The sequence below is a fragment of the Micropterus dolomieu genome, linkage group LG02 (assembly GCF_021292245.1).
Source record: "Micropterus dolomieu isolate WLL.071019.BEF.003 ecotype Adirondacks linkage group LG02, ASM2129224v1, whole genome shotgun sequence".
NCBI classification, from domain to species: Eukaryota; Metazoa; Chordata; class Actinopteri; order Centrarchiformes; family Centrarchidae; genus Micropterus; species Micropterus dolomieu.
The window spans coordinates 7,505,285-7,523,249 of NC_060151.1; the positions used below are offsets into that span (position 1 = coordinate 7,505,285).

At 42.2% G+C, this 17,965-nt stretch overlaps 1 protein-coding gene across 2 annotated transcripts; it reads right to left on the reverse strand.

The window, feature by feature from the left end:
* Nucleotides 1–352: 352 nt before the first annotated feature.
* On the reverse strand, nt 353–15,698 carry hook2 (hook microtubule-tethering protein 2). Of its 2 annotated transcripts, XM_046035801.1 has the most exons (23): nt 15,511–15,698; nt 14,519–14,601; nt 13,849–13,921; nt 13,646–13,696; nt 13,411–13,543; nt 12,996–13,063; nt 12,604–12,669; nt 12,357–12,437; nt 10,455–10,621; nt 10,067–10,207; nt 8,551–8,752; nt 8,278–8,388; nt 5,869–5,956; nt 5,539–5,605; nt 5,001–5,138; nt 4,250–4,337; nt 3,739–3,744; nt 3,530–3,564; nt 3,355–3,437; nt 3,155–3,258; nt 2,676–2,783; nt 2,514–2,585; nt 353–2,261 (listed from the first exon to the last, which is right to left on the reverse strand). In XM_046035801.1, the coding sequence occupies exons 1-23, from the start codon at nt 15,553–15,555 to the stop codon at nt 2,133–2,135; spliced, it is 2,139 nt and encodes a 712-aa protein (XP_045891757.1). In that variant the 5' UTR covers nt 15,556–15,698; the 3' UTR covers nt 353–2,132. The 2 variants fall into 2 exon arrangements, with proteins under 2 accessions (XP_045891757.1, XP_045891766.1); XM_046035810.1 differs by lacking the exon at nt 3,739–3,744.
* Between the last annotated feature and the right edge of the window lie 2,267 nt (nt 15,699–17,965).

Genomic DNA, 17,965 nt, shown 5'->3' on the forward strand with positions numbered 1-17,965 from the left:
GTCACATTCATCAAATTCATCAAAGCAAGAGGGGCTCTTTCGGGGATTGCACCATTTGCCGTTAATACAGCATCAACTGCTATTAGGCCCGAGAAGCTGAGAGGTGAGAGTCTCTGTGTGTGTGTGTGTGTGTGTGTGTGTGTGTGTGTCTCTGTGTGTGTGTGTGTGTGTGTGTGTGTGTGTGTGTGTGTGTGTGTGTGTGTCTCTGTGTGTGTGTGTGTGTGTGTGTGTGTGTGTGTGTGTGTGTGTGTGTGTGTGTGTGTGTTTTATAAATGGTTTATTCAGTGTGGACCGTCGAGTGGTTGTTCAGTTTACTTTCAATGTTTTGCAAAAGAGAACACCACACCACCTCTTATCTTAAGATCTCATTTATTTGTAGTGCAAAAGTAGAACAGACAGGACTACAAATCTTTAGCTTGCTTCAGATCCCTGTGTGAAGTTCACTCTGCTATAATCTACTAGACCATTATATGATAAACAAACACTGACAACCTAAAAGTTAACCCCATCAAGCCATGCAAATGTGTAGCAAAGAGTGATTTAACACCATAAATATCAACTCAAATAGAAAAAAAAAGAATGTGCACACAACAGCAGGATTCTGGCCTGCGTAGACCATAGCACAAACACTCACAGGGACGAAGTACAAGTCATAAAAAAAGTAGCTCTGGTTTGAGACTGACAAAAATGACTACATCTGTTGAAAAGGAAAATTAACCTGGAGTGAATACAGGCAGACGTAGTGTTGATGAATGTACCATCTATTACAGGCTCAACCTTTAGATCCTCCTCCTGACTTTCGGTCAAGACAAAAGAATTCCAGCATATTGGTAAGTACATATCCTTCCAGTTCAGTTAAACTGTAATTGAGGTCTAGCAGCGGTAAGCAGCCATTAGCTGAGTCATTGTTTTTAGTGTTTTTATCATTATGGATATAATCACGTTGTGTATTAGTTTTCCATTCTCTGTGATAAACTAAGAGGCCTTTAGTTGCCTTTATTTACATCAGTTTGGAGTCTAAAGTGGTGAGTGCAATGAGGTCCAGCCCATAACCAAACACCCTGTTTCAGCCTTTGGGAAGAGGGAGGGGAATTAAAAAAAAAAAAATAAAAAAATAAAAAAATTCCAATTCATAGGCAACAAATGAGAACATTAAGAAAAATAATCCACACGTCACATTATCACCAGCCATATGAAAATGAGCCGCATGAGTGTGACGTTTTCTTTTAGTAAAATCTATCCGTGCCAATGAGACAGGGAGAAGGGGTTTACCACTGCGAATATCTCATCCATAGAGGCGCGTATTTTTAGTTTTGCGAGGCACTGAACAAACACACCCTTCTGGGAAAGTGCTTTGGTGTATCTTGGGAAACTTTTTAAAGAAAATTATTCAAGTGACTTCAAGGTGGGGGGGTGGATTGGGACTAAAGCCGTTAACACATCCTTATCGTCTTTACATTTTTTCGAGGTCCTTCAAATTAAAAAACAAACATCCTCAACTCACTTCAAAACACATTATCAAGAAGACAAAAAACAAAAGCTGAGAAAGTTCAAAACAAAAGAAGAAAACCAAAGAGATGTACTACCGACTGACTGTTCTCAGTCTATAAGCAGTGTAGCTTTATGTCCACCTTTAGCACTTACAGCAGTAATTGTAATACCCCTAATAACTCATCTCTCGTCTATCACATCTGAACAGTAACCTTAACAAAACTAGTTCACATTCCATCCTGTTGTATAACACACAAAGACAAAAAAAAAAAAAAAAAGATTTAAAACACACCTTACATAAACAGGGCAGAGTACAAGAGGCTGAAGAGGAAATAAAAAAAGTCACCTTAAAAGGTGAGACAGCCTCTTTTCAGGCCCTACTTCTCCTACTCCTACTTCTGTTTCTAGGGGTTAACTCACAGTTGTATCCCTCTCTCCTCCGGGGCCCCACAGAGAAAATAAACTTTCTCGTACCATTAAGAGCCAGCAGGGGGCAGTAGCAGCATGGAAAATACTCTCTGAGGTGCAGCGATCCAGTAAAAGGCATAAAAAGGTATAGGGTGTCCAGATGAAGTCCAGTGTAGATCACATTATATTCTCTATACTTCCTTTCAGCGCGTTTGTTCTCCCGCCTGGAGGTCTTATCTTGGATGGTGTCGTGTCAGGCCTCTCCTGGCGTTGGTGGACTGCCTCTGCTGGGCGAGGAAGGACATGGCCTGGTTAGAGGGACCGAGCCGCTCGCCAGACACTTTCTGATGCAACGTCATCCCCTGAGAAAGAGAAAGACAGGTGTGGGTGTGAAAGAGAATAAAGGACTTGTGTCCTTAGAAAATCATCTCCGTCCAGTAAAAATCCTTGTTTGGCCTCAACCACCCCCCCCCCTCTCATAAAACAAAATGAGGTAGACATTTTTTCAACTACAGAGGATCATGCAAATCACTTAGATGAAGGTTTTCCACATGAAAACCGTGACGTCCCCTCAGGTCTGCTTCATGTTTTCATGCATTTGCACGCTCACTTACCATGTTGTACCATGCCGTGATGATGAGTTTCTCCTCCTGGTCATGTCTGGCCCTGCTCTTCTCATAGTCATGCTGCGCCGAAGGAACAGATCACCATGCATTAGTGAGATTTAAAAGAGCTCGAGTGACCTAATTTGTCCCTTTATGTCAAAAGGTTTGTACCTCCAGGTGCTGGATTTTCCTCTCCTTCTCTGTCAGCTGGTTTTTCAGCGCCTGGATGTCAGGAGTCGCAGTCACCGGCTGTTGCATTGGATCCAGGGTTTTGATCACCTGCCCACACAAAAGACATTTCTTAAGAGAGCACTCCGCTGACTTAGCACTGCACTCCTGTGTCAAAATCAGACTCACAATGGACAGTAAAAAAACAAAAGGGATTAAAATCAATGCTGCACAACCAGAGGTACCATCTTTTTTTATACCACACATTCTTCCCCTTTGTTAAAAGCCAGTTTCTCTGACTTCATACAGCTCCCTTTAGAGCCACAAAAGGCTTTATACAACTCCCTCCTCCCCCACCTACGCAATAATACTCCTCAAGACTGGTAAACAAACTTTTAACAAGTGAAAAAAAATACTGTACTTTTCTCAACTTTAAAGCCATACGCTGAGGATATGTTGAGGTTCTGTTTAGGGAGACTGACCGTTCTCGCCTTCTCAACGTAGCGCTTGTATCGCTCCTCCATCTGCTTCATGTCCTCGTCCTTCTTCCGCAGGCTCTCCTGGAGTTCATCTATCTTCTTTGCCACTGGAGGGGGAGAAAAAGAAAAGTGTTGAGAAGAGACACTGGCAGGTGCTCAAAGAGGCAGAAACTGAAGGAGCTAGCGAGGATAACTTGACTTACTGTTGCTGTCCACTTTGGGCTCTAGGTCATCAATGACCTCTCTTTTCTTTTGGAGATCTGAGTGCGCTTCATGGAGCTTCTCCCTGCAATAATTGCATATCAAGAGTGCGTGAATTCACTTTTGTTTGGAAACCCACATGGATGAATAATCTGTAAGAAGCAGCGGGGTACTTACAAATGCTCCTCAAGCTTTTTCTTCAATAAGGAGGACTTCAAGGAAGAAAGCAGAAAAACGCATTAAACTCAAAACTTCACACACACAGCTTTCCTAAATGGCACATGCAACACGCACACACACACACAAACGTAGTATAAGTTGCAAAAGTCAAGCTGTAAGAAGACTTCAATCATGGGCCAGTTGGACAGAGGGTGGGCCGTACTTACGATGGCCTGATTTTTGGCAGAGTTGATCGTTGGGGGCAGGCAGGGAGAGACAGACAGAGAGAGGGGCAGGCGTTAACGGTGAATCACCACAGCAAACATGGGTTAAATTCCCACACAGCGTGTATCAAAGTAGGAGAACAAACACTGCAGTCCTCGATAGACAAGTGCTTTCAACAGTAACCTTTCAAACATACTCCGTGTACTATGCAGCATTTTGCTGTCATACAAGGGGAAGTGCTACCTCAAACATTATGGCTTCAATTATACAAACATTATTTGGACCTCTGGGAATGACGTGAAATTCAGATCTTGGCCGTTCCGGTTTCACAGTACTGTAGATATAAATCTGCTCTGTTTTCTACTTCATAAAATATAATGATATTCATCTGATCAAGACACACACACACACAGTGTCAATAATACTCCGTTGACTGGATTGCAGAAGACTATGGTCTGTGATGAGTTTTAATAAAAGTGGGCAGAGTAGAAGGAAGGAGGTCTCTCCACTCACATCCTCAGTCTTGCTGTCCTGCTCCTGCAGCGCCTTCTGGAGCTCTTCCACCTGAGAACGCAGCTCTGAGATCTGCTGCTGGTTTAATCTTGGGAAGGGATGAAAAGAAAAGGTTAAGAACAGAAAGAGGAAAAAAAACAAAACAAGAGACGGTGGAGACAATGAAAAGGTTGAGCGAGTGACAAACACCAGGGAAGCACATGGTGAAGATGAAACACAAGGTTATTAAGTTGCTACTGTGGGTGGAAGATGCTTGTATCATCTCTGTGCATCTGCTGCAGCGAGTGTTCATCCATTCCACCAAGTGTGCTGCCTGGCCATTCAATGCTTTGCTCTATCGAGTGTGCTCAAACCACTCCTCTCCTCCTGTTACTGTTGCTGAGGATGCTTCCTACACCCTGGGCCTGGTGTTGCATGGACACACACACACAGTCCACCCACATGCCCACATGCCCACAGGCATGTAAACGAACACATACACACGCAGTCAAGGGACAATCTGGCTTTTTGCTGTCTGTCCTCCAGCCCTGCCCACACAGCTCAGTTGTGCACACAGTCCAGAGGGTGAGTTGACATTTAGGCAGATATCACTCCTACCATCAGCCAAGCAACCAGCCTAACGGCCAGGAACACACAATATGGTGGCCTAGAAGTCAAATGATTACTTAACAAGTCCAACTTCTTGTTCAGTAGTGTTAAGTGCGCGCACACACACACACACACCCCCACACCCACATCCACACACCTCTACCTGTTCTGAGTTTCCAGGGTGTTCTTGCTGCGCTGCGCCTCCTCCAGCTCGGCCTGCACCTCCACCAGTTTCTGCCTGTAAGTCTCCTCCTGGACACACAACATTTTGTTTTCACTCTGTAGACGCACCACTGTCTCCCTGACGAAGGAAAAGAACGAGGAGTGAAGGAGGGGGATCGGAAGAGAAGGAAAGAGGGAAAAGAAAGAAGGGGAGGACAGATGAACTGGGTCAGAGAGTGGCAGAGTCAAACAAAAAGGTCTGGCGAGTTGGCCAAGCCTTCTATCTGACAACGCCCCGGCCAAAAGTGCAGCACTGACATGTGTCGCTATTTCGGGCACCAAGCGCCTCTGACTACAGAAGATTAATATAGGGCACAAGTGGGCTACACCACTGCATGTCTGTTACAGGTTTAGAAAGAAAATCTCATCAGTTATGCTTAAATTTGGTTGCTACATACATATTAACCCCCACACCACACTTTTATACACACAGACACACACACACACACACACACACACACACACCATAATAGACATACTTGATCTCAGTAGGCATGATCTCTGCAGCGAGGTTTCCTACTGTGACACCATTGTCACACAAGTCTCCTGCAGAGGGAGAGAGAAAGAGAGGGATTAAGTGTCAGCTGGTAGCCCGATTTGCTTATTTTTGTTTTAATTGGACAGAAAAAAAAAAAAAAAAACAAAAAAAATCTCTCCCTGTACAATGTTTATTAAATACATACTACCTCAAAAATTTGGATAGTGGTCCTTTAAAATGCTGGTAAGCAGAAGTAGTGGAATTCTTTTGATTTTTTTACCATCTTGCTGTTTAGTTATTCGTTTCTAAATCGAGTGCAGTTACAACTTACCACCTCCACTAAGACACCTCTGTTGGACTTGTGCACACCTAAGCTCATCATTTGTCTCCCGGAGTGTGTCTCTTTCCGAGATCAGACGCTAAAAACAAAACAAAAGTGTAACACAGACTTCAAGTTACATTCAGACTGCTTTTTTTTTGGGGGGGGGGGGGGGGGGGGGGCATTTTGAAACAATTATTCAATCCAATATGAACCTGCCAAGTGTGGAAAAGAAAATTCTAAATAAAACAAAGCAAGCTCGGCAACTGGATGACCGAATGCTTAATAGTGAAAAGGGTAACTTGGTATTTTGCAACCTGGAGCTTATTTTCCCATGTTTTTGTGTCTATGTGACTAATTGAGACAACATTTTTAAAATTTGCCCAGTACTGAGTGAGCGTGCTGCAGTCAGCAACAGCTAGACAGGGCTGCAATGTAATCCTTGCAGGCAATTGCTCCCCGTCAAAGTACGTCCACCAAGGTGCTTGTTATTGCCACAGGCTCAGATTGTTAGCGACGGTTTCTAGTTAAACAAGAAGGATCTTATTCTTTAAAAAAAAAAAAAAAAAAGTCTATCTCTGTAGGAATCTTTTTACTGTATGACAAACAAGCACCTTATTGGACATACATGGACAAAATAAACAAAGTCATCCTCCATTAAGGTTTGTTAGACCAGCTGTGGAATGCACATGGAAATGGACTAAATGTGATTTTACATTTGGGCCAAGGGAAGTGATTGGGGATTTAACCTGCTGACCCTCAAACCCCAGGGAGTGACGAGTTTTCACACACACTCATTTAGAAAATAGAAGTAAATGCACATTTCATGTCAGTACAGTATGTACACTGCTCAAAAAAAAATCAAACTGTCCACTTAGGAAGCAACACTGATTGACAATCAATTTCACATGCTGTTGTGCAAATGGAATAGACAACAGGTGGAAATTATAGGCAATTAGCAAGACACCCCCACTAAAGGAGTGGTTCTGCAGTTGGTGACCACAGACCACTTCTCAGTTCCTTTGCTTCCTGGCTGATGTGTTGGTCACTTTTGAATGCTGGCGGTGCTTTCACTCTAGTGGTAGCATGAGACGGAGTCTAAAACCCACACAAGTGGCTCAGGTAGTGCAGCTCATCCAGGATGGCACATCAATGTGAGCTGTGGCAAGAAGGTTTGCTGTGTCTGTCAGCGTAGTGTCCAGAGCATGGAGGCGCTACCAGGAGACAGGCCAGTACATCAGGAGACGTGGAGGAGGCCGTAGGAGGGCAACAACCCAGCAGCAGGACCGCTACCCCCGCCTTTGTGCAAGGAGGAGCACTGCCAGAGCCCTGCAAAATGACCTCCAGCAGGCCACAAATGTGCATGTGTCTGTTCAAACGGTCAGAAACAGACTCCATGATGGTGGTATGAGGGCCTGACGTCCACAGGTGGGTGTTGTGCTTACAGCCCAACACCGTGCAGGACGTTTGGCATTTGCCAGAGAACACCAAGATTGGAAAATTCACCACTGGCGCCCTGTGCTCTTCACAGATGAAAGCAGGTTCACACAGAGCACATGTGACAGACGTGACAGAGTCTGGAGACGCCGTGGAGAACGTTCTGCTGCCTGCAACATCCTCCAGCATGACCGGTTTGGCGGTGGGTCAGTAATGGTGTGGGGTGGCGATTCTTTGGGGGGCCGCACAGCCCTCCATGTGCTCGCCAGAGGTAACCTGACTGCCATTAGGTACCGAGATGAGATCCTCAGACCCCTTGTGAGACCATATGCTGGTGCGGTTGCCCAGGCGTTGTAGGGAGGTCATACAGGCACGTGGAGGCCACACACACTACTGAGGTTTTCCACTTGAATTTTGAGTGTGACTCCAAATCCAGACCTCCATGGGTTGATAAAAATTATCAATAGAAATGAAATTTATGTGATTTTGTTGTCAGCACATTCAACTATGTAAGAAAGGAGTATTTAATGAGATTATTTCATTCATTCAGATCTAGGATGTGTTATTTTAGTGTTCACTTTATTTTTTTGAGCAGTGTATTTCTTAATAACTCCCACCAAGTAACCAAGGACAGTAGTCACTCCTGTCAGATTGCAGAAGGAGCTAGAATTGACACAGGATGTGGGAGTCCACTGAAGAAAAGTACAATATTTGCCTGGCAACAATTCTTACTGCAGCGATGTGCGTCCTGTAATAATCACAGCAAATGTTGATGCACACAGGACTGCCATCACTGAAATCTTGTCTAGAATTATGACAGGGCTTTAGTGTGTGACCATGATATCAGAAAGAGACACCACAAACAGATGCTGCACACCAATAAAACAGCACAGAAAAAGTACTTGTAAAAAGTAAAATGGCATGTGCTTATTCTTTCCCCGCCACAACTGAACTTTTATTTCCTGACAATGTTCACCGACTCACTTCTTTCTCCTTCAGCAGTGCGTCATGCTTGTCGTGAAGGTTCTTGTACTCAAACTGCCATTTCTCAGCTTTCATGGCCTCTGCCGAGTGCTTGGTGTGAAGCTCGTGAGCCTGCAAGTCAGAGAGCATAGCAACAGTCTGTGTTGGCCAGAGCTCTGTATAAAAACTGCAAGGTTTCAAACACGTGCACAAGCCAGACTGTGTTTAACATCACTTAGACGTCAACACAGGAACAAGTATCACTCTCCCTCCTCCTTTCAACCCACTGCTTGCCTGTCTTTTGTAAGTGTCCAGCTGATTGCGGATGGCGTTGGCCCTCCGGAGCTCCTCCTCCAGCTCGCAGGTACGCTGCATGTACACAGTATTGCGCTCCTCCAGGAGGCGCACCTGCCTGCGCAGGTCTCCCAGATCCTCCAGCTTCCTCTTGTACGTCTCCACTAGTACTTCAAGCTGGTTCACCCGGTCAGAGGAGTGCCTGTGGGGGAGGAGAGGACAGTGTGGGAGGCGTTGAGCACAGAAATATGACTTTTAGTTAAAACACAATGCATCCGTGTGGATATGTACTTAACTACTGAAAACTCTGACGCAAGCCAGTGTCAATGCATGAAATTCATATTTTCACAGATGTCAGAGAGAGGAGCTGAATGGACGTCTGTGTGTGGGCAGTGTGGGAGTTGTTTCTGTGAGTGTAAATTGATAATAGATGAACTACTGTTTAAAGGAAAAGGCTGCTGATACTCTACATTTGTGATGTCAATAAATCCCTTGAAAAGATCAAAACCAACAATGTGTTAGTTTGTCTTTGAATACATTCAACGTTCCCTCTCTGTGTCTCTCCGCTCCAAGCCCATCCATTTCTACTGAAGATGTAAAACTGTAATGTAAAAATGGGTTACTGATATCTAGTTTGATTTTAAAAAGGTTCAGTAATTTCCTTAAACAGCTGGGACTGTAGATTTTAGCAAACGTTAATCCAACTGGAGGAAATTCATTTATTATTAGGGACTTTCAGCGCAAAGATATGCGTCAGTAAGCATTTACGACACAAACGCTACACATGCAGGATTAACTCAAAATGAACTACAGTGCCTATGTTCATGGTAATAAAGGAACATCTGGCCCAGTGCAACAGTGTGGCTCACTGGTGTGTTTAATAGTTTTTTTTTTTTTTTTTTTTTTTACAACAATGGAGCTCTAAGGCACAGAGGAATAAGCTATAGTACCAAGACGATACTTCACGCGACCTGGTATGCAGGATAAGCGGTTGATGATGGATGGATGGACAAAGACAATATTTGTGAGAGGGATCAGTGTATTGTTGATTTTGGTCTTTTTGTGGGATTTGTTGATAGGAATACACAGCAACACAACACAAGACTTTTAAATGGTGCTCTACTGGTTGATTGAAGATATATAATAGGCATTTTGGTCTTCTTCACAACAATTCAACAAGTTGACCAACTATTGGCTCAACAATAATTGTCAGTCAATATTTACAATATGTTTCACATTAAGAAAATATTTGTACAATTCATTTCTGAATTAATTATATTTCAAAAGCCCTCACTATAGTTATTCTTCCCTAATTTGACATAGCACAATCTTAAATGCTCCATTGGAAAGCCGAGAACACAAAACCCTCAGTGTCCATGTGATTAAACGCCCACCAAGCGTGACTTTCTGCAGTTTCTGCTGAGTACAAACTTAAGTTAGCTGCGCTGTTTTGGCTTCCACGACAAATTCATCACGAGTGGGCAGGGATTTGTAAGAACACTAATGCTGATCTCACCTGAGAATATCCATCTCATCCTTGAGGGCCTGGGCCTCCTGCGCCAGGCTGGTCAGCTCTTCGTTACGTTGATGTAGATCGGCCATCTCACGCTCCAGTATCTCCCCCCTCACGCGCATGTCATCTCTGCTGTTCTCCAGTCTGAGATTTACATGACACAAGAGCAGTGTTTGTGTAACTGAGTAGACTGAATTGTGAGATGAATGTTGAATTTTTTTTTTGTAGAAAATCTCCAGCTGCACTTTTTAAAAGTTGAGCTAATTATGTAATTGTCAAAATGTCTATTATGTAAAAGGCCTGATGAATGTTTGCTTATGCATTAAATACTAGATATAAAGTTAAACATTGCTGAGCAAAGTCCAACTTTATGTGTGTGTACTGCTTGTACCTGTAGTTCTCCTCCTGCAGCTGCTCCATCTGACTCTGCAGCAGCAGCAGCTTTTTTCCAGTGATGACAGTGGTGGAAGCGTCCAGAGAGTCGCAGTGGCTCAGCCTCTCCTTCAGGGACCTTGTCTCTGCCTGTAGGGACAACTTCTCCTCCATAGCCACTGACAACTGTGGGGGAAGAGAGAGGAACAGAGCACAAACAATGTAAAAAAAGAGGTGTCAAGGCTGGGAGATTAAATAATGGAGTGCTGAGAGAGAGAGAGAGAAGTGATGAAGATGCACCAAGTGACAAAACAGCTGTGCAAAAGGAGGGAAAAAGAGAAAAGATAGAACAGAAGATGCATCAGAAAAGTCCTCAAAGCTGATTTAAAGAATAACACATCAAGAACACAGAAAATAAACATGAGGCAGTCAGAGTACTGGCACACGACAGATTCATAGGAGAGAAACGCAGATAAACAGCAACAAACTCACCGCTTTTCATGCTTAGAGGACCTTGAAAACATGCTTTGTTCTTGTTTCACATGCTCAGTCGTCAAAAATTATATCAGCTGATGTGCAATGGGCTCGAGCAGATGGGACTTTCTCAACATTGAAGTTGTTAGCATTACCCTCAGGGTCACAGCCAGATTACCACAATATACATAGATAAATATATAGAACGTTCATTGAGGACCATTTATAATAATGGTTATACGGTTATAGTTCATGGAGGAGAAATGTTGAAGCAGCGGGCCGATGAAGTGAAAGAGGGACTGCAGTTTAGAGTTGCAACAATATGCTCACAGAACGAGTCAGGCTGAGCTGAAGTTATAGTTAGACAAGCTGGCATTCCAAAAAAGTGGGGTGGGGGGGTATAAACTTACCTGCTGGACATCTTTCCAGTTTGAATACAGCTACACTGAACTTTAAGGACAGATTGCATGCTTTAGCACAGGACCAGGGACAGTAAATAGCTTTCAAAACAACACAAATGACTAATCCCTAACGCGTGGGCTAAATAAGTAAACAAACATGTGGGCTGAGAGCAGTACAAATTATTGTTGGCTACTGCTCCATCCCAAGGCAATGTGTCAGTTTTATCTTGATGTTACGCAACTATTGACTAAAATGTATCTTTAAAAAAAAATACTAAATTAGTGCCCTCTCAGTCGGTGGTGCAAAAACAAGCCACGGGAACACAAACACAGTCTCAGGCGAACTAATCAATAAGGGCCAGAGCACAAAAGCAGCAGGCACACATATTCAACAACATGCTGCAGCAAAACTAGGCCTCAAAGAATCTGAATGTCAGGTACTGGAAAGGCAGAATGGTCTAATATTACTTCAAAACAACAAATTGGTTTGCTTTTTGAGGTAATGCCAACGGCAAACTGAAGATAAAAAACAAAGTCCAGTGTGCCATCTTAGAGTTATGATTCTTAAGATTTTCATTGAATCAAAAGGAGTATTTGACACCAGTTATGGTCAGCATGGTTTCAGCAACAGCCATCCAATGTATTTACTTCCAGCCTCGTTTTCATTCTTAGTCAAACTGCCCACCTACACTCAAGGGATTCACAGGAAATAATGCAGCATGTAAGCCAGCGTTACTGTTAAAATTTTTATATCATTGATATCAGTCTCGCTGTTGACTGTTCGCTATACGAACACCGTATCAGAGCTATATTTAGTTATTGCTAATGCTAACCAACATTTCTTACTGCTGTTGCTTCACATTAAAATAGTTCCAACAGGGTGGCTTTTATTGTGAAGCAATCACAGTAGCTGACACCGAGTTTAGCGCTGACAGTGTTTGTTACATCTACAAAACAAGAAGAGTAATTTTGGTAAATTTTTGTAACTTTAAAGGGTTCAGGAAATGTTTGCCAAGGAAGGCGTAGACCCCATTTGGAGTACCAACCTGATGTTCCAGGTCTCGACAGCGCTGGCTCAGGTCCTCCTTCTCATCTGCCTCCTCACTTAGAAAATAATACTTCCTGGACTGCAAGCATAAAACCAACAGAACACAGAGGCAAGGGATGTCATACTAGTCACAGTAGGAGGAAGTAAACATTAATAAAAGGGTGAGGGAAAACACAAAAGAAGGATGTAACAGATCTGCTGAGTGAAGTACACAGAGGGGAGAATGAAAGTGTTGCAGGTTTCACCTGGTAGTCAAAGTCCCCATAGGTCTCAGGGGTTCCTGGTTCAGAAGAAGGCTCCTTTGACAAGAGCTGAAAGAAAAAAGACAAAACAGTCAATGAAAAACTCAAATTATAAATTAAAAATACAAGAATTTGTCCCCAAAATCAGGTTTATTAGCTTTTCCAAATAAATTTTCTGGAAGAGGTTTTCATCCTCACGTTAAATGCTTTTCCACTCCTATGTGTGCCAATGAAACACTAAAACATATTCTTAAAATATTTCAGAGCAGAGTTTCTGGCACTCTGTTCAGTCTTATCCTTATTCGGATTTCTTTGATTGTGAATTAACCATGACTAAGCGCTGGGATTAACGCAAAGTAGAGAGTACCGGTAGGATAAGCGAGAGGCTCACTCACCTCCTGAATGGCTGTCATCACGACGTGCTGGACAGATTCCTCAAGTGTCATTATCTGCTGGATTTGCTCTGCGTTTATGAGAAGAAAACAGAGAGCAGTGAAGGTGCAGCCAAATGCAGATTAACAGAAATACTCTCGTAAAAATCAAGCCAGCACTGCATAAATCAGTATATTCAGAACCCCCGTCCTCATAAAGCCAATATTTAAATAACAAATCAGTGTTTCTTCTGAACTGTATTATTTGTATAATGGTCTTTAGTGTGGTCAGTTATCAACATGTGATGATCAGACCGTGACTAATCAAGAACCATGTGATTTGACTGAGTTAATCCTGTGTGTTATTTTCACAGATGGCTGCATCTACTTGATTTTCATTCTATTCTTCTCTCCTTTTTACAGCACACAGTGAGTGTACCTTGTTTCTTCTCACAACTGATAGCACAGCCCAATACGAGCTGTACCAGCTTGCCCAGTTCAGTGACATCTCCCATCTCTCCTATAAGGTTCACGTCTGGCAAGTGCTCATCTGACACCTGGTGACCAAGCACCTGTTCGTGGAAAGTAAGGTGAGACATTAGGATTGAGCCTTGAGCAAATTTTGTAGTGCACTAGAAGTGGCAAAATTAGTAAAAATAATAAAATATTCTTACATCGTGATAATACTCCAGCATGCTCTTAAGAATCTTTTTCAAGTTGCTGACCTGAAAAACAAACACACATAACAAATCAGAGTTAAAGTCTAGATCCTCATTTTAATCACGGAAAAAAGAAGGGGGAAAAAAACCTCTAGATATCTTGGTTATTCTAGGGCACCATAGGGTATGCTGTCATATCCTACTGTTTCTCAAATTACCTTGAGGCGCCAGTTCTCCCCGCTCTCCTCCTTGATCCTGCCTAGCCATGTCTCATTAAACCAGGAGGGGTCTCTGTTAATGAGAGTACAAGAGAACTCAGAGACGACAAGGACGACACATCTCTGGACATCAAGATTCACAGTAGGGCCACAGGGCAGTGAGGCCCCGTGCTTCTGTTCTGCTGAGCCCAATGACATTTGAGAAGAACGGTTCATTAAAGTCACGTGTCACACGTGGGAGTAACGCTTAAGAAGTTGTTCAAATGACCTTAAAATAAAAGATAGTTGTGTTGTCCGTTTATCAGTGGGGGTGTGGGTACACGGAAAACACAAATACCGCTCCTTAAGCTACAAAGGTCACTAGGCCTGGACAGATTGATTTAATCAAAACAGCTGAGCAAACTCACTGAGAAAAAAAAATAAATAAATAAAAAAATAATAATAATAAAAAAAAAAGATGACCTCACAAATCCAGCCTTTTCTTTTGGTTTATATTTTGAATAGATAATGGACTTTTTAGCAACCTACAATTCAAAAGGCAATAACGTGCAAATCACTCTGATAAGCAAATCTCTGAGGTGGCTCTGAATGATTTTTAGTTAGCTGCTTCCTGTTCATGTTGTGCACTTACTACATAATTAAAACACCACAATAAACAGTGTGCCCTTACATTCTGTGCAGCACATGTGCAATGGCCACTCCACTTGTCAGGTCGTACTTGCTGTTGCATGATGGCACCTGAAATGTCTGTAACTGAGAATGAAGACATTAATAATTAGTCATTTGTAGAAAAGTAACCTTTAAAAAAAAGCTTAAACATTTCATGCACACAGACGTATTTTACTTTTAAAGTGACCCAGATTGATACAATGCAAGTTTATGAATGTTACTCATGTTTATTTTAATTTTTTTTTACATGTGTGTAAAAGCTCTCCTTAAGTAAAATAATAATACTTTCTTGGCAAAGAACACACTTTGGAAAAAAAGCAGCTAAAATGCGTAGTAAATAACACCAGACGAATCTGCAAGCTCTTGTTTCATTTGCTCTGGCTGATGCGAATTACTAGGCCGATACCTGGCAAAATAATGCAGGTAAAAATCTTTGTCTAAACCCATTCAATCTTCGTAAACACCACTGAAATGACAGCTGTTATTGGGGATTCAAGTCCTACTTGTCAAGCTGTTCATTTAAGTTGGTGTCTTAGTTTAGTCCTACACTTGCCTCTGTGTGGAAAAGTGCCAAACAGGTGGATTTTCCTTGGTTTGAGAAGATACTATGTTAGATAGCCTAACATTACTGCATAAGTCTCTCAGCTTATGTTAAGCTGTTTGGGTTTGTTTTTCTGGCAGTCTGCTGACACCGCAGGCAGTAAGTTGGGTGCAGATAACAAGGTAAAGCAGACGAACGAGAGCAAACTTCCAATGTGTTTACCAGCTAGTTAGCTCGGCTAGCTAACGACCGTTAGCTTCCAAACAGCCATATTTCATACCTGCCAACTGCTCACACGTCCACCTACTTCATGAAAGTAGCAATTTATCAATTTTGCGAGGCCTTTACTTTAACAAGTAACGTTATTTTTGTCTCTTACTTTGCAAACACCTGCTGTCACCTGTTAGCCGGCGGTTAGCCTGGCTAGTAAATCTCACTCATTTGAAACTTACCCAGGTTAAAAGTGAATCACACAGCTCTGCTTTGTCCAGACTCATGTTGCTGTGGCCCGTGTAACACAGAGGAGCGATGTATGTTGCTCTCAAGACTTGTTTTCCTCCGAAGTTTGTTACTCACTCCCGACACTTTCCACGTCAGTCATTGTCCTGCCATGGCCTCCTGCTGCTCGCTCCTACCCACTTCGCGTTTCAGCGCCTATTATCCAAGCGAGCTTCCGTATTAAGAGCATCTCCATGGTGAATGATAATAATGTTGATAATTATAGACCACTGGCTTTTCAAGCTCTCTTAAAAAATAATTCATACCTTTAATACATTTATTTACATGTTATTTAACCAGGAAAACCTTATTGATAGATGAGACATCTCTGGCTAAGATGGGCAGCAATAATAATGAGTTAACAGTTATAGACAAACAAAATAGATAACACAAAAAATCCCACACAATCAGAATTAAAGAGAAATGCAAATATGAAATCAGGAGTAACATTTCTAATACAACATGTACAAGATTTTATCCTAAAAACAAACTAAATGGCACCTTAAACAACCCAAGAGCTATCAAAAAACATAAAAATAGCCAAGACCAATCCAAAACATATTTTTAATCCCACTAATACATCAAAACAACCCACAAAACATCGGCAACCAGCAGATAGAGCACCTTGTTTCTATTTAAGACAAGACAAAGTGACTATATATCAAAACTAGTGGGAAACACTTGAAAATCCTACTAGGAATGTGTTTTGTGTTTCGATCAAAAACGTGTTCTGTCATAAAAAACGCTTTTTCTTATTTAAGGAAGAAAATCCCAACAGTGAAGGACCCATTGTTTTCTTTTTGCTTTGTTATAGGCCTATTCAAAGTTCCTTAAAGCACCACTGGATGGCTCTAGTTAACAAACAGCTGTAGAAAACAGCATCAAAGTTTACACTGCCCATGACAGGTGGTTTGTATAATCTTTCTAGTAAGACGTGTACTCTGAGTATAGCCAAAATGTGAGCTTTAAAACCTCAGGAATAAAATAAATGAATTCTTTACTTCAATGGAATTGTATAATTCATTACGTGACACCTCCTGTGATGCAATGTCTGTTTTCTTGTAATATATGGTCTACCAGACGGTCTTGAGCATTATCAAAAGGCCTCCAGTGTGGGAACGTACTGACCAGTTCACACTGGTTTGTGATGTACAGCTTAGAAAATTTTTAGCAGGTTTCTGCCAGAAGCCTCTCTCTCATATTATCAACATGCTGTCACACACGTACTCCCTTTCCTTATAAATCTGCATATCTCCCTGTCTATTACTGCGGCCAATCAGAGTTAAACACTGCCCACTGCTTCCTGTTTGCTCTGGAAAACCCAGTGACTGTGTCCCAAGTCCACTGTGCTTGTTGAACACCTGCATACGATGAAATATCTACTTTTCTTCTGGCCCTTCCCATCCAATCACAGCACCACTTTACATCTGGCTTCACCATATTTGTGTGGCCAGAGTTCCTGTTTTTCAAGATGGTTTCCTAGCCAGAGGAATGCTCATGTTTACCCATTCCCGTCCACTGGCTGTTATTATAACTCATATCTCAATCACACTCCGACAACTGTTATCTCTTAGATGACTATAGCCTATTGAACTTTAATTATGTATTTTATATAACATAACATAACATAACATTTAGTAATTATCTGTCTGTATATGTCAATAATGTTCTGTTAAGGCCCACATAGTGGAAACACTTTTTAAGTGAGGTAAAATCACTATCTCCAGTCCTATGAGGGCAGTTTTGTATATGTTTGCTTCAGGAGATAAAAAGCTGGATGGGGGGGTCTCAAATTGAGTAACCTGGATTAAGACGGCTGGGAGGAAGTAAGGTTCATGACTCGAGGAGGGGGGTAGGGGGCTAAGCGGGATAGGTCAGGGCTGACTAATCCTTGAGTGGAAGGAGGAGTGGTAGGGGCTCTGGCGAGGCAAAGCTCGAGCGGAGGCTGACTATTTTTGGCCACCTCCTCTTCCTCCACGCTAATTCCTCTTTTCACCCGTTCTCTCTTTCCTTATTCCCCAGATGTGTTTCCTTCCTGAAAGTCAAAAGGCTTTACTTCTCCTCTTTTCCAACACCACACTGACGCACTTGTATCCCTCTAGGGGGAACTAGAAGGGTGGAGGTGGGAGGGCCGGCAGCTAAGATTGAGTAATTATTCTTTTTTTTAAAGCTTGTGGTTTTCTTGTTTGTAAAAAAAAAAAGGGAATAGTTCCCTTTTTCATACTTTAAGTGCAAAGAGCAAACTATCTATGGCAGTCTACATCCCACAAGGATACATGGTTTTGAAAAATTCTTCTAAATAGTAGACAAAAACTGCATGTTTCACATCTTTGCTTTTAGTCCCTCTCCACTCAAAAATGTGTTTTTCTCATTCTTCCATCACTTGGATATTTGACCTTGACAGTGCAG